The sequence below is a fragment of the Rana temporaria genome, chromosome 3 (assembly GCF_905171775.1).
Source record: "Rana temporaria chromosome 3, aRanTem1.1, whole genome shotgun sequence".
Lineage (NCBI taxonomy): Eukaryota > Metazoa > Chordata > Amphibia > Anura > Ranidae > Rana > Rana temporaria.
This window is the reverse complement of record NC_053491.1, coordinates 64103881-64118669: the sequence shown is the minus strand read 5'-3', so window position 1 is coordinate 64118669 and position 14789 is coordinate 64103881. Positions and strand designations below refer to the sequence as shown.

The following is a 14789-nucleotide window of genomic DNA, read 5'->3' as shown; positions in this document are numbered from 1 at the left end:
ATGTATTTTATTGCTCATGATCTAGAAAATGTCTATCTTCTGTACAATGACAAGCTCTGTCTTTCAGCTATTCGTACTTCATGTTTGTTTAGTAGGGGCCACATGTTCCATTCCTCCAAATAATGACTACTTACTGAACTTTTCTGCCAATTCTTTACTAACTGCTGATACATACAATTAAAATGTGATGAGGTTTTTAACAGTTGTTTCCAAGCTACCATCCATTCTCGTACAGGGCCCCTCCTCGCCTTTTCCTGCACACACGCCTCTGCCATCACTTCCACATCATTAATTTGGATCTCAAAGTATAATCTTTGTCAAACAGCCCACGGCAACTCAAGACATTTAAACAGGCTCCAGCCCATGAAAAGTGCTTTGTGCCCTGAAGAAGACACTGTTCTTCTGCTGGAGGATTAGAAAGAAGAAGGCTGCATAGATAGAGATTGCTTTAACTTCAATTATTGGAATGGGGACTCAAAGGGCTGTGACTTTACTGGCTTGTTCTGAAAAGGACAGGTGTAGTGCAGCACTCAGAGGTGTCCTAGCTGTACTGATCATTTTCACAGTACTCAATGTAGGAGGAACCTTATTCATTCTGCTGCAATGGAAGGACATTGCTTCTAGAGTCAAGTTGCTGGAATCCTACCAAAGACCATCCCAGGAGGACCTTCTGACATCTCACCTGACTCAGCTCATATCAGAGGTTACCACACAAGACAATGAACAACCAGGACCTTACATATCCAGGAACAAACGGAGCCATCGCCACAGGCCGCGGGAGTCTTACATTCGAGCGGAAAATGATGACATGCTCATGATGATGACATATTCAATGGTCCCGGTAGAGTAATCATGAGAAATCAAAACATTGAATTAAAAAAATGAATAATTTTTACATTAATTTAACTCATCAAAAATAGGATTATCTTGTTTTCTTTTATGTATATAATAGTAATATGACTGCTAATGATACTGTTAGTGTTATGTTATTTTCTGCTTAGTAAGAAAAAATATATATAAATAGGATTTTCCAGAAAAGTACTTCATTGATCCACAATAATATGCACTGTCCGACAGACAGACCAGGTTTCAGTAAGAGTAGTTTGAGTTCCTGCAATACATTACAACAAAAGGAGCAAAAAGAAGTATCTTATGCCGCGTACGCCCCGATCGGAATTTCCGACAACAAATGTTCGATGGGAGCTTGTTGTCGGATATCCCGACCGTGTGTATGCTCCATCGGACATTTGCTGTCGGAATTTCCAACAGCAAATGTTTGAGAGCTGGTTCTCAATTTTTCCGACAAAAGTTCTTGTCGGAAATTCCGACCGTGTGTATGCAATTCCGATGCACAAAAATACACGCATGCTCGGTATCAAGCAGAGGAGCCGCACTGCATAATGAACTTAATTTTTCTCGGCGCGTTGTACTTGTACATGTTTGCTGTTTAGCTCCTGAACTGTATATTCTGGATTGCACAGGAAGCATATTAAACATCAAGCTGGGAGTATAGTACAGATCTTTTGGTATCTGAATATGTAGTGAATATAAGCACCTTAATGCAATGCTTTTTTCATTAATACTAATTCAATTGTATTAAAATGACATGGACAACAGGGCATCTTTATTTCCATGCGCGCGGTTAGGAGTCTTGATTCACAAATTAGAGGCCAACAATGTTAGAACATTAGATGTTGCTCACAGGCTATGCAATGTTTGGCCACTACTGTAAATGTCAAAAGGTTTTAAAAATGTGAAATATATAAAAAAATATGAAATTTACATGCATTGCTTTGAAAAGATGAATAGAAATGAAATGTTTTCATAATCAAAAGAATTGTAAATTATTCTGTCAGTTTGACTTTGGTGTATAGCGGTTCATTAATTACAACTTATTACTATTTTGTGTGTTGCTAAAGTGTCCCCACATGGAAGCAGTTTCATTAGATCTATTATTCAAACGACTGTTGTTTGGTGTTATTAAAGCTGATCTTTTGGCAAACCACTAAACCATAGGCGTGCACAAGGGGTGTGCTGGGTGTGCCTGGGCACACCCTAATTACTGTGTGCACCAGTGGTGGATGATAAGGCTGTACAGCCCTCCTGTACTGGGTCCTTGTCCTATTAGTTCAAATGGGGGGCCCCTGGGCACCTGCCGAGCAGGAGGACCGCCTGTTCTACCTTATTGCAGATACTGATCCTCTTGGGGGGATCAGTTCTAGTATCTCCTCCTCCATCCTGTCCTCAGTCCCTTTTTCAGTCTTGGATGTAAGGTCTTTTTAGAACCCTGATATTTCACCAAAGTCCCCCAAAAGAGCAGTTAAAAAATAAAACAAAAACAAATAAAAAAAAATTGGAAAAAAATAACATTTAAAAATAAATAAAGGAATTTTTGCCATGGCTGCGAAGCGTAGCAATGTGTACACCCCAGCCACTGCCTCTGTTGCTCTGTGTTTGAGCTTTGGGGTGCACACCCTAATGCAATAGGCTGCTCACACCTATGCATTACATATACATGGCAGCTGATATTTACTTAGATCTGCCACATATCACAGTCCTGCGTAGCAGGGGAAGGTGCCTAATCTTTTCTGCTGCAGTTTCACTTCCACTTACTGCTTTCTTGTCCACCCCCATCCATCAAAGGAGAAGCAGCATACAGATGAGCTCATCTCTCTGTCACTTTGTACTATACTGCTGCCAGCATGCTTCTTGTACTTCAATATCCCTGATTTTGTCTCCTTGTGCTGCCTCTCTCTCCCTTACTCTGATATTTACTATACAGAGACGGAAAGAGATTGATATTAAAGTGGAGTTCCACCCATAAATATAACATTACATCAGTAGTTTTAAAAAAATGTCATTCGTCCTTTACAAAAAATTTTTTTTTTTTAAGATGCCTTCAAAGTGTTGTTGCTAGGCAGAATAGTTAATCTTCCCACTTCCTGCACCTAGATGCTTAATGCATCGCACAGACTCCTGGGAATGTAGTGGGTGTAACTTTCCAGGAGTCTGTGCACTCCCCAGTCTCAAAGAATCATGTGACTTGGACAGCACAGGTGCTGAAACCTGATCTGACACTGCTTGTGCAGCACTGAGCATGTGCGAGATCTGCAAGACTGAAATCCAGGAAGTCATAGAGTCTGGCTTCATGATGCCCACACTTAAGATGGCCCCAGTCAATTTCTATTTTATAAAGTGTCAAAATGCTGTAACAACCTAACAAAACGGACCTTAGTTTACAGACTAACTTTACTAGAATACATTAAGCTTGTGTATTACAGGGGTATTTATATTTAAAAAGTGAAATTGTGGCCGGAACTCCGCTTTAAATCAAATTTAGGTGCATACACTGCATTTAAATAATTACATATAAGCATGTATTACTGAATACAGAGTGTTTATTTTATTTGTATATATCTGCCTGGAGTTCAGCTTTAAACAATTATTATCATGTGTTAAGATTTATAATACATGCAATATGTATTTTTCTCATTGCTAAGGTGCGAGTTATGCTAGATTTATGCAACAGTACAAGAGGAATCTGCTTAACAGGTACTTGATTTGCTTTTATTTTATTATAATATTAGAAATCATTTGTAGATTATTTATTTGGTAGGAAATGTTGCTTTATTTGCTTAGTGAACTCGCTGTGTTTCATCCACAAATGTGAATTGGGCTTCCATTTTTCATTTGGATTTGGGCGTGGGTTAAATCTGTGGCTTCCAACTACTCATATCTGTCGAGAAGGCAAGATTTGACACTAGAAACCAAACACAATGTAAGAAGACATTAAAGATAAGTATATCAGTTCATAGTTACTTCGTTGGTGAGGTTGAAAAAGGACACCTGCCCATCTAGTTCAACCTGTGATGTGTGTGTATGTGCTTATGTCAATAGTACATTGTATATCCCTGTATTTTGTGGTTGTTAAGGTGCCCATCTAATAGTTTTTTTTAACTATTGATGCTTCCTGCCAATACCACTGCTTGTGGAAGAGAACTCCACATCCTTACCACTCTGACAGTAAAGAATCCTCTACGCAGTTTAAAGGGAAACCGCTTCTCTTAGGCCCTGTACAGTTATCCTTCGGTCCAAAAATTTAGAACTTGCTTTAAAATTCAACAGATGGACGCCTAACCGATAGGTCAAAACCGATGGTTAGTACGCAAAAGCATCGGTTCCAAGCCCGCGCATGCTCAGAATCAAGTCGACGCATGCTTGGAAGCAGTGAACTTAATTTTTCTCTGCACGTCGTTGTGTTTTACGTCACCGCGTTGGACTCGATCGGTTTTTGAACTGATGGTGTGTAGGCACATCAGACCATCAGTCTGCTTCATCGGTTAACCGATGAAACGGTCCTTCGGACAGTTCTCATCGGATGGACCGACCGTGTACGCGGCCTCACAGTTTTAGTGAATGGCCGCGTGTCTTTTTAAATTCCCTTTCAATTAATAGATTTTTTCCTATGCTAGGGTAACCAGTATGGTATTTGTACATTGATAGCATATCCCCTCTCAAGCGTCTCTTCTCCAGAGAGAATAAGTTCAATGCTTGTAGTCTTTCACCATAGCTGTGGTCCTCCATTCCCTTAATTAGCTTTATTGCCCTTCTTTGTACTCTCTCCAGTTCACCACATCCTTCCTGAGGACTGGTGCCCAGAACTGGATGGCACACTCAAGATGCGATCGGACCAGAGTTTTGAAGAGTGGGAGAATTCTCCCCCTAATAAGTAACTTGTATTCCTATCTTTGACACCCAAATGCATTACCTTACATTTTTCAACATTAAACCTCATTTGCCATGTAGTTGCCCATCCCATTATTTTGTTTAGGTCTTCTTGCAAGGTTTTCACATCCCGCGTAGAAGTTATTTCCCTGCTTAACCTTGTATCGTCAAATACTGAGGTTGAGCTGCTTATCCCATCCTCCAGATTGTTTATGAATAAATTAAACAGGATTGGTCCCAGGACAAATCCTTGGGGGACCCCCACTTTCCACACCAGACCATTCCGAGTACTCGCCATTTATCACCACCCTTTGGACTCGCCCCTGTAGCCAGTTTTCAATCCAGGTACTCACCACATGGTCTATGCCTACATACAGTTTGTATAGTAAACGTTTGTGGGGAACTGTATTAAATGCCTTTGAAAAATCCAAATAAACCACAACCACAGGCCTTATTTTATCTAGATGGCAGCTCACTTCTTCATAGAAGGTTAATAGATTGGTCTGGCAAAAACGATTCTTCATGAATCCATGCTGATTACTGCTAATGATACGGTTATCATGACTAAAGCCCTATACACACGATCGGTCCATCCAATGAAAACGGTCTGATGGACCGTTTTCATCGGTTTACTGATGAAGCTGACTGATGGTCAGTCATGCCTACACACCATCGGTTAAAAAAACGATTGTGTCAGAACGCAGTGACGTAAAACACAACGACGTGCTGAAAAAAACGTTCAAGTTCAATGCTTCCAAGCATGCGTCGACTTGATTCTGAGCATGCGTGGATTTTTAACTGATGGACGTGCCTACAAACAAGATTGCTTTTTTTTAACCTATGGATAATTAACCGATGGGGCTCACACACGATCGGTTTGGTCCGATGAAAACGGTCAATCAGACCGTTCTCATCGGTTTGACCGATCGTGTGTACGCGGCATTAATCTTGTATATAGTCCCTCATCATTCCTTCCAATAGCTTGCAGACTATTGATGTTAGGATAACTGGCCTGTAGTTCCCAGGGATGTATCTCGGTCCTTTTTAAATATTAGTGCCACGTTGACCTTTCTCCAATCAGCTGGTACCATTCCAGTCAGTAAACAGTCTATAAAAAATAGGAACAATAGTTTGGCTATGACCTGACTGAGTTCTTTAAGGATCCTCGGTTATAAGCCACCTGGTCCTAGTGACTTATTTATGTTAGTTTTTCAAGTCTATTTCTGATTCTGTCTCCTGTTAGCCATGAGGGTGCTTTTTGTGACATGTTATTAATATTAACATTAGTCTTGGTTACTCCATCCCCAGTTTCCTTTGTGAAGACTGAGGAGAAGAATGTATTCAAAACTTTTGCCTTCTCTATGTTCTTTGTAGCCAAATTCCTTTCATCATACTTTATGGGTCAATATATTCTGGCCTCACTATCTTACTGTTTTTAATACTTAAAGAATTTCTTAGGTTTCATTTCCTATTGCATGCTTTGTAAAGTTGGAATGCTGACAATGACCCCTATATTTTTTGAAGGCCTTTTCTTTTGCTCTCATATGCACCTTTATGTTGGAGTTTTGCCACCCAGGATTTTCTTAGCTCTTTTAAACGTATTTCCCATTGGAATGCACTGGCTAATACCTTTATTTAATGCGCTCTTAAAACACTTTTTCCTCCATGTTCTTTTTTCCTAGGAGTTTATCCCATTTAATATCATTTACCAAAGAGTGTAGTTTAGGGAAGTTGGCTCTTTTGAAATTTAGTGTCTTCGTATTACCCTTGTGTTTATACTGAAGCTATTTAACCTCTGGTCGCAGTTTCCTAAATTGTCCCGTATTTCTACATCTACGATCAGGTCTTTATTGTTAGTAATCAGTAGGTCTAGTAACCAATTGTTTCTTGTTGGTGCATTCATCACTGACCCATGAAATTGTCCTGCAAGACAATTAGGAAATGGTGAGCCTTGAACAAATGTCAGATTTCTTCTGCCCAGTCTATATCTGGATAGTTAAAATCCGCCATTATAATGATATTTCCCATCCTGGTCGCCATTCCAAGCTGTGATAGGAGATCAGCCTCCCCTTCCTTCTTATGGTTAGGGGGTCTATAGCATACACCCAGTATTAAATTCCCCTTAGTTTCCTCCCTTTGGTGCTCTACCTTCAAGGATTCTACCTCCTCCCTTGCTCCATTAGTGATGTCATCCCTCACATATCATTCTGGATATACAGGCATACCTCTCCCTATCTCTGCGATATAGGAATACCCCTAAATGGTTAAGAAATGCATAGAGTCACGCTAATAGTCCAGAATGATATATGCAAAGTCCTTGAAAATAAGCGTAAATAGGTAGCAGGGATCCGAGTATTGATGATGAAGTAAAGATCGCTCTCTTGGTAAACACCACAGTGATTCACATCATAAAAAGAGCACTGCCACCTTAATAAAGACTTGCTTACCAGAAAGCAAGCAAAACAGGCATGTGGCTATAACCCAGTCAAAGCTTCCTCTAACTTAGTCATTGGTACCCATGTGTACCATGACAGCTGGGTCCTCCCCAGCCCCACCCAATAATCTTTCAACTAGATCTGTGATGTGCCAAACACGAGTGCCCGGTAAACAACTTGCAGTTTGGCACTTATGGTATTTGGGACAGATTGTCCTCTCTGTCCTTCTAATAATTGAATCCCTAACCACCAGAATCTTTACCCTTAACCCCGCTCCTGCCCTCACTGGAGGAGTTTTCCCCTGGCAACTAGGGGTGTCGCTCTGCTCCAGCATTGCTGGTCCTTGACTGGTTTCCCTAGCACTTTCCTCTTTACCCCACCGGTCATCCAACTACCCTGCTCTAGTGCCTGCATCCCTGTGTCTCTATCTGCCTCTGTGCTGGCCCCTGTCATCACCTGTCGGGTACATTCCCAACTCTCTTTTAGTATGGAGATTCTTCTGTGTTGCCAGTTGCTTCCCTATATTCAGGACATGGGCTTCTAAGGAAGCAACATGCTTACATTTCGTGCAGATGTTTTCGTCCTCGAGCAGATGATAGAAGAAATGCATACATGCCGCAAGATGTGCACAGAGTCACATCGCCACACCTGCTGGGCATCGTACTCTGTCCGATTAGCTGTTAACTAGCTTCCTGACTCAAATTTCTCAGCACACAGTTACCCAGTAGTATTCAGTCACTCGCAGTACCTCACAGTTATTCAGCAGTATTAAATTACTCCCAGTTACTCAGCAATTCCCCTAACTCACATTCGTACCTATACATACTAGGGACAATTTAGACAAGAGGAAATTAACCTACCAGCAACTCTTTAGAGTGTGGGAGGGAACCGGATTACCTGGAGGAAACCCACACAGGCAGAATAGGCAAACTGTGCAGGTAGTCCCGTGGTTGGGATTCAAACCAACAACCCTGGTGCTGCCAGGCGGAAATGATAACCACTTAGCCATTGTGCTCCCTCTACCATGCAGTGTTTTTATTACAGCACCTAACAACATTTTTTACCAATTGGCATTCCCAGCTGTGACTGTTTGTTAACACTTGTCCCACATTTTTTCTAGTGTAGTATTTGTGACATCAATTGGCTACACATAAACGACTTGATTACACAAGGCAAATAGTTATTTTTCCTAAATAAGTTGTACTTTGCAAGGGAGTTTTTCCCAGGTATTAGTGAATGTAGTGGAGTTTTACTTTGCAAAGAATACTCAAACATGTGCAAGCAAAATTTAAATAACATGCTTGCACATGATTGGACAATGAAAGTGCTTCACATCATTCATGAAGCTTTGGGGATAATTCCCTTGTACAAAGTGTAAAGGTGAGAGGATATATCCTTTTCATGTACCCCAATAAAAAAAAATCGGAGTTGCAAACTTGAAGTAGTTGGCTAGTATTTTCAATTGACAACAAAAACACCCACTCTAAACTGTGCTTTTGGCTATTCTATCTTGTGATGTACAGATTTTTAATTGTATTGACTTTTTTATTTTACAGGTCCACCTGGGCCTCCAGGTAAGAAATTACATTACTGTGTAATTATTCTTTTAAATGCTGTATAATGTGCCTTCATTTTACATTTCTCTCTGTTGTTTAATATTTTAATATCAAAACCTTATATTATTGCCAAGTTTTCAGGTAGGTGTGTTTGCACTTGATTAAACAGGCATTTTTATTAAAAGGCATTTAAAGCTGAACTCCAGGCAAACAGCTAAATACATAAATGAAATGCATATATTTCTGTCAATTCAATTTTGAGATTTACATCAAGAGCATCAACAGCAGGAGATCCTCCTATGAGCTGTTTTTCCCTGTACCAGTCTTAGCCCTGCTGTGCAAACATTTTTAAGAGGCTGATAGCAAGGTAAATTCAGAGACTTACACTGCTTGCATTTATAAAAACATATATTAATGATATATTAATGAATACATAGCTATATCAGTTTAGGCCCTTTATATCTGTTTGAAGCTTAACCTTAACATTAGGTTTGGTACTTTTTTTCTATGAATAATTACCTTTGGATAAAAGTTAGAACTAATATAACAATACAATCAGACTCCTGTAAGCTCCCATAGAAAGGAAATCTAATTTGGGTATGGGAACCCTATGCTTTGGACTGTCTAAGTAACAGCAGCCCCCAAAAAAATAACAATGCATAATAGACATTTTTGTAGTTTGCCTATGCAGGGCTAAGGTTGATTGGTTAGAAAAAACAGAAAAACAATGGAAAAACTTTATTGTTGGTGCATTTATATACAGTACAGACCAAAAGTTTGGACACACCTTCTCATTCAAAGACTTTTCTTTATTTTCATGACTATGAAAATTGTAGATTCACACCGAAGGCATCAAAACTATGAATTAACACATGTGGAATTATACATAACAAAAAAGTGTGAAACAACTGGAAATATATTTCATATTCTAGGTTCTTCAAAGTAGCCACCTTTTGCTTTGATTACTGCTTGGCACACTCTTGGCATTCTCTTGATGAGCTTCAAGAGGTAGTCACCTGGCGCAGCACCCCATCACTCCCCTTCTTGGTCAAATAGCCCTTACACAGCCTGGAGGTGTGTTTGGGGTCATTGTCCTGTTGAAAAATAAATGATGGTCCAACTAAACGCAAACCGGATGGAATAGCATGCCGCTGCAAGATGCTGTGGTAGCCATGCTGGTTCAGTATGCCTTCAATTTTGAATAAATCCCCAACAGTGTCACCAGCAAAGCACCCCCACACCATCACACCTCCTCCTCCATGCTTCACGGTGGGAACCAGGCATGTAGAGTCCATCCGTTCACCTTTTCTGCGTCGCACAAAGACACAGGGGTTGGAACCAAAGATCTCAAGTTTGGACTCATCAGACCAAAGCACAGATTTCCACTGGTCTAATGTCCATTCCTTGTGTTCTTTAGCCCAAACAAGTCTCTTCTGCTTGTTGCCTTTCTTTAGCAGTGGTTTCCTAGCAGATATTCTACCATGAAGGCCTGATTCACACAGTCTCCTCTTAACAGTTCTAGAGATGTGTCTGCTGCAAAAGGTGGCTACTTTGAAGAACCTAGACTATGAAATATATTTTCAGTTGTTTCACACTTTTTTGTTAGGTATAATTCCACATGTGTTAATTCATAGTTTTGATGCCTTCAGTGTGAATCTACAATTTTCATAGTCATGAAAATAAAGAAAACTCTTTGAATGAGATGGTGTGTCCAAACTTTTGGTCTGTACTGTATATAAGCCCCACTAAGTTTTATATATTTGGTAGGGGAAGTCATTGTACCATTTTCAAAAAATAACTGCATCTCTGTCACACGGCTGTAGAAGGGTCTTTTTTTTCTTAATCTCTTATGCTGCGTACACACGATTGGAAATTCTGACAAGAAATGTCCATTGTGAGCTTTTGGTCGGAAATTCCGACTGTGTGTAGGCTCCATCAGAATTTTTCTGTCGGAAATTCCATCAAGAAAAAATTTGAGAGCTGGTTCTCAAATTTTCCAACAAGAAAAGTTCTTGGAGGAAATTCTGATTGTCTGTATGCAATTCCGACGCACCAAAAAACCATGCATGCTCGCAATCAATTTGACGCATGCTCGGAAGTATTGAACTTAATTTTTCTCGGCTCATCGTAGTCTTGTACGTCACCGCATTCTTGACGGTTGTAATTATGTGGGACCGTGTGTATGCAACACAAGTTTGAGCCAAAATTCAGTCGGAAAAAAATCCATGATTTTCTTGTCGGAATTTCTGATCGTGTGTACGTGGCATTACTGCCTCCTCCGATACTACATAAGCCAGAATTAGAAGCAAATGGGGATATGAAATTTGTATTTGTATAATTAATACTCTATACCTGTTATCTATTTAGGACTACCTGGTATTGATGGAATGGATGCCATGCCGGGGTACAATGGAACAGATGGTCTGCCTGGATTGCCAGGGAGCAAAGGGGAACCTGGTGATACTGGAAAGAGAGGAAAAATAGGTAGGTTTGCCCACCTCCAGTGCTGATAGTTTAGGGCTGTACCTTGCTATCCCTACTAATCAGTCCACTATCGTTGCAGCTTCTTCCAGGTTCCCGTCCCTCCTCTTCAGCCTTTGAGGTTATGACTAGTGATTGACGAACATCCGACGGGACGGTTCACGAACGCTAACCGCGAACGATCGCAAATGTCCGCGAAACCGCAAGTTTGCGGCGGGCCCCATTGATTTTAATGGCAGGCGAATATTAATAACCTTCAGGTCATATTTGCAGACACAAAATACTTACTAGCTGTGCACAAATAGTCCCACAACATGGACACTGACCTACCAAAAGTATTAAGTGAAAAACCGGATACATAAGTAAGTGCTGGACATTACAAGCCCCAAAAATTAGCCGACAGGCGTTCACCTGACAGCAAACAACTTTGTATTCTGTGGCTGGAGGTACATTAAGTCATTCACCGGATACAGAAGTAAGTGTCGGCCAATACAGGCCCTAAAAATTAGCCCACAGGCGTTCACCTGACAGCAAACAACCTTGTATTCTGTGGCTGGTAGTACATTAGCCATTCACTGGATACAGAAGTAAGTGTTGCATATTACAGGCCCCAAAAATTAGCCCACGGCCACGGGTGTTCATGAGCAGCAAACAACTTTGTATTCTGTGGCTGGTGGTATATTAGGCATTCACTGGATACAGAATTAAGTGTCGGCCAGTACAGGCCCAAAATTAGCCCACAGGTGTTCACCAGAATTTGAATGAAACATGGTCTACTGGTCACATATGTTGAATTCCTCCGAGATCCATGCTTCATTCATTTTTATAAATGTGAGGTAGTCAACACTGTTGTGAGCTAGGCGAGTGCGCTTATCGGTCACGACCCCCCCTGCTGCGCTGAACGTCCTTTTTTACAGGCCATTGGATGTGGGGCAAGCCAACAGTTCCATTGCAAATTGTGCAAGCTCTGGCCAGAGGTCAAACCTGCCCACCCAGTAGTCCAGGGGTTCATCACTTCTCAGTGCGTCCACATCGGCCGTTAACCTGATGTAGTCGGACACCTGTCGGTCTAGGCGTTCCCTGATGCTGGATCCGGAGGACAGCTGTCGATGGGTCGGCTGAAAGAATGATCTCATATCATTAGTGACGAAGACATCTTCAAACCGCCCTCTTCTTGCAGGCGCTGTTGGATTAGTACCCGAAACTGTTTCTCTGTGAGTGGAAATTCCTTTGCCAGCGGACTCAAAAGCAGAATGCAGCTTTTCTCGAAGCAAGGCCTAGAAGTGCTGCATTCTGATAACCCTCTGTGATGGTGGTAACATTTCCGCCATGTTTTGTTTGTACCGGGGGTCTAAGTACGTTGCCACCCAATACTGGTGCTTGCCCTTTATATGGGGTCCCTCTTAAAACACCGGAGCGTGAAGGCCCCCATTTGCACTAAACTGGAAGCGCTGTACTGGCCTGGCTCCTGCTTATCATCCAGGATAATGTCGTCCTCGTTCTCCTCCCCCCATCCACGGACAACACCAGGGATCCCAGAAAGGTTTAAAGCATGCTCTTCTTGCTCCTCCTCCGCCCCGGCACCATCCTCCTCTGACTCCTCTTCAGACTCCCGTTGTTGACTTGTCTCAGGTGGAGTAGCCCCCCCTGGGAATTCATCTTCCTGCTCCTGCTCCTCGACGGCTTGATCAATGACAAAACGCAATGCACGTTTCAGAAAGAAGGCGTAAGGTACGATGTCACTGATGGTGCCCTGGCTGCGAATGACCAGTTTGGTCATCTCATCAAATGGGCGCAGAAGTCTGCATGAGTCGCGCATGAGCAGCCACTGGTGCGGTGCAAAAAAAATCAACTCCCCAGAACCTGTCCTCCTGCAGAGTTCGTACAGGTAGTCATTAACTGCACGTTTCTGCTGGAGCAGCCTATCAAGCATAGGCAATGTTGAGTTCCATTGCGTCGGGCAGTCACAAATGAGACGTCTGACGGGCAGGTTGTGTCGCCGCTGAAAGTCAGCAAGGCGAGCCATGGCCGTGTAAGATCTTCTGAAATGGGCCGAGATTTTCCTGGCCTGCCGCAAGACTACCTGGAGCTCAGGGTACTTGGCAATGAATCGCTGCACGACCAAGTTCAGGACGTGTGCCATGCATGGCACATGTGTAATTTTGCCCTGTTTCAGCACGCTCAGCAGATTGGCACCGTTGTCGCACACCACTTTACCAACTATCAAATTGAGTGGTGTTAGCCACTAATCTGCCTGTGAATGCAAAGCTGAAAGGAGTGCAGGTCCAGTGTGGCTTTTGTCTTCCAAGCACAGCATGGCAACGTCTCACCTGGCATGTCGAATAGGTTCTGGGGATCTTGGGCGGCACAGCGGAAGAGACAGTAGCATCAGAAAATGAGGAGTCAGCCGAGGAGGAGAGGGATGATGGAGATAGAGTAGGAGGAGGAGGAGAAGAAGAGGCAGGCCTGCATGTAATCCGTGGCGGTAAAACCAAATCTACATGGGTGCCACAAGTTACATGCTTGAAGGCCGTCAGAAGGTTCACCCAGTGGGCAGTGAAAGTTATATACCTTCCCTGCCCGTGTTTGCTAGAACATGTGTCTGTGGTCAGATGTATCTTGGCACCGCCACTGTGTGCCAGAGATACATTCACTTCCTGCTGAACATGGTCATATAGCTCTGGGATGACCTTCTGTGAAAAAAATTTCCTTCCTGGGACCTTCCATTGTGGTGTTCCAATGGCCACAAATTTTTGAAAGGCCTCCGACTCCACCAGTTTATATGGCAGTAGTTGGCGGGCTATCAGTTCCGACAAGCCAGCGGTCAACCATTGGGCAAGAGGGTTATCCGGCCGTATCTTTTTTTTACAATCAAACATTTGGGCCACGGAAGCCTGCCTTTTTGCAGAAAAACGTGAGGAAGGCATGATGGAAGGTGGAGTGGAGGACAACTGTGAGCAAAGAGGGGAAGGAGAAGGAGAAGAGGCTGGACGGTGAGAGCCTGGAGTGTGACTTTAGGGGTTCTGATGGCGTTGCTCCCACTGAGCTCGGTGATGGAAGGCCAGGTGCCTTCTTAAGGCGGTCGTCCCTAGGTGAGTGTTGGGCTTACCGCGACTTATGCGTTGACTGCAAAGGCTGCAGATGGCAGCACTATTGTCTGCAGCGGACACGTTAAAAAAAGCCCACACTGCGGGGCCATGGGCCGGCGTCCTGGGAGCGCCAGATGTGACCGTAGATGGTTGATGGCTCGCTCCTGATACATTAGGAGTCTGCTTTGTCCCTCCTGTGCAATGTAAGTTCGGCCTGCTTCTCCTCCCTATCTGCTGGTCCATCTCTCCCTCTGAACTCCCCTCCTCTTCCTCTCTTGTGGGCATCCACGTGACGTCTGTAGACACATCATCATCAACGTCACCTTCCCCATCACTAACAGTAGAGATCTCGGAGTAGGCAGCAACAGCGGGCACCAACCTCCTTGGGCTGATCTGAGTACTGTCGTCAGACTGCTGAGTGCCGGCTGTTGCTGACTCCTCTTCCTGATCCAATGTCAAGAATGGCTGCGCATCCGAAATGTCTTCTGATGGATCGGAAAATA

The 14789-nt window shown here is 42.8% G+C and overlaps 1 protein-coding gene across 1 annotated transcript in view; it reads left to right on the top strand.

The window, feature by feature from the left end:
* Positions 1–295: 295 nt before the first annotated feature.
* Positions 296–14789, top strand: part of GLDN (gliomedin) — a 52976-nt gene continuing 38482 nt past the window's right edge. Inside the window, exons 1-4 of the mRNA XM_040342673.1 lie at positions 296–841; positions 3501–3552; positions 8717–8734; positions 11084–11200. Of these exons, the coding sequence (XP_040198607.1) occupies positions 467–841; positions 3501–3552; positions 8717–8734; positions 11084–11200 (562 nt within the window). The 5' untranslated portion in view covers positions 296–466. The remainder of the gene's footprint in view (positions 842–3500; positions 3553–8716; positions 8735–11083; positions 11201–14789) is intronic.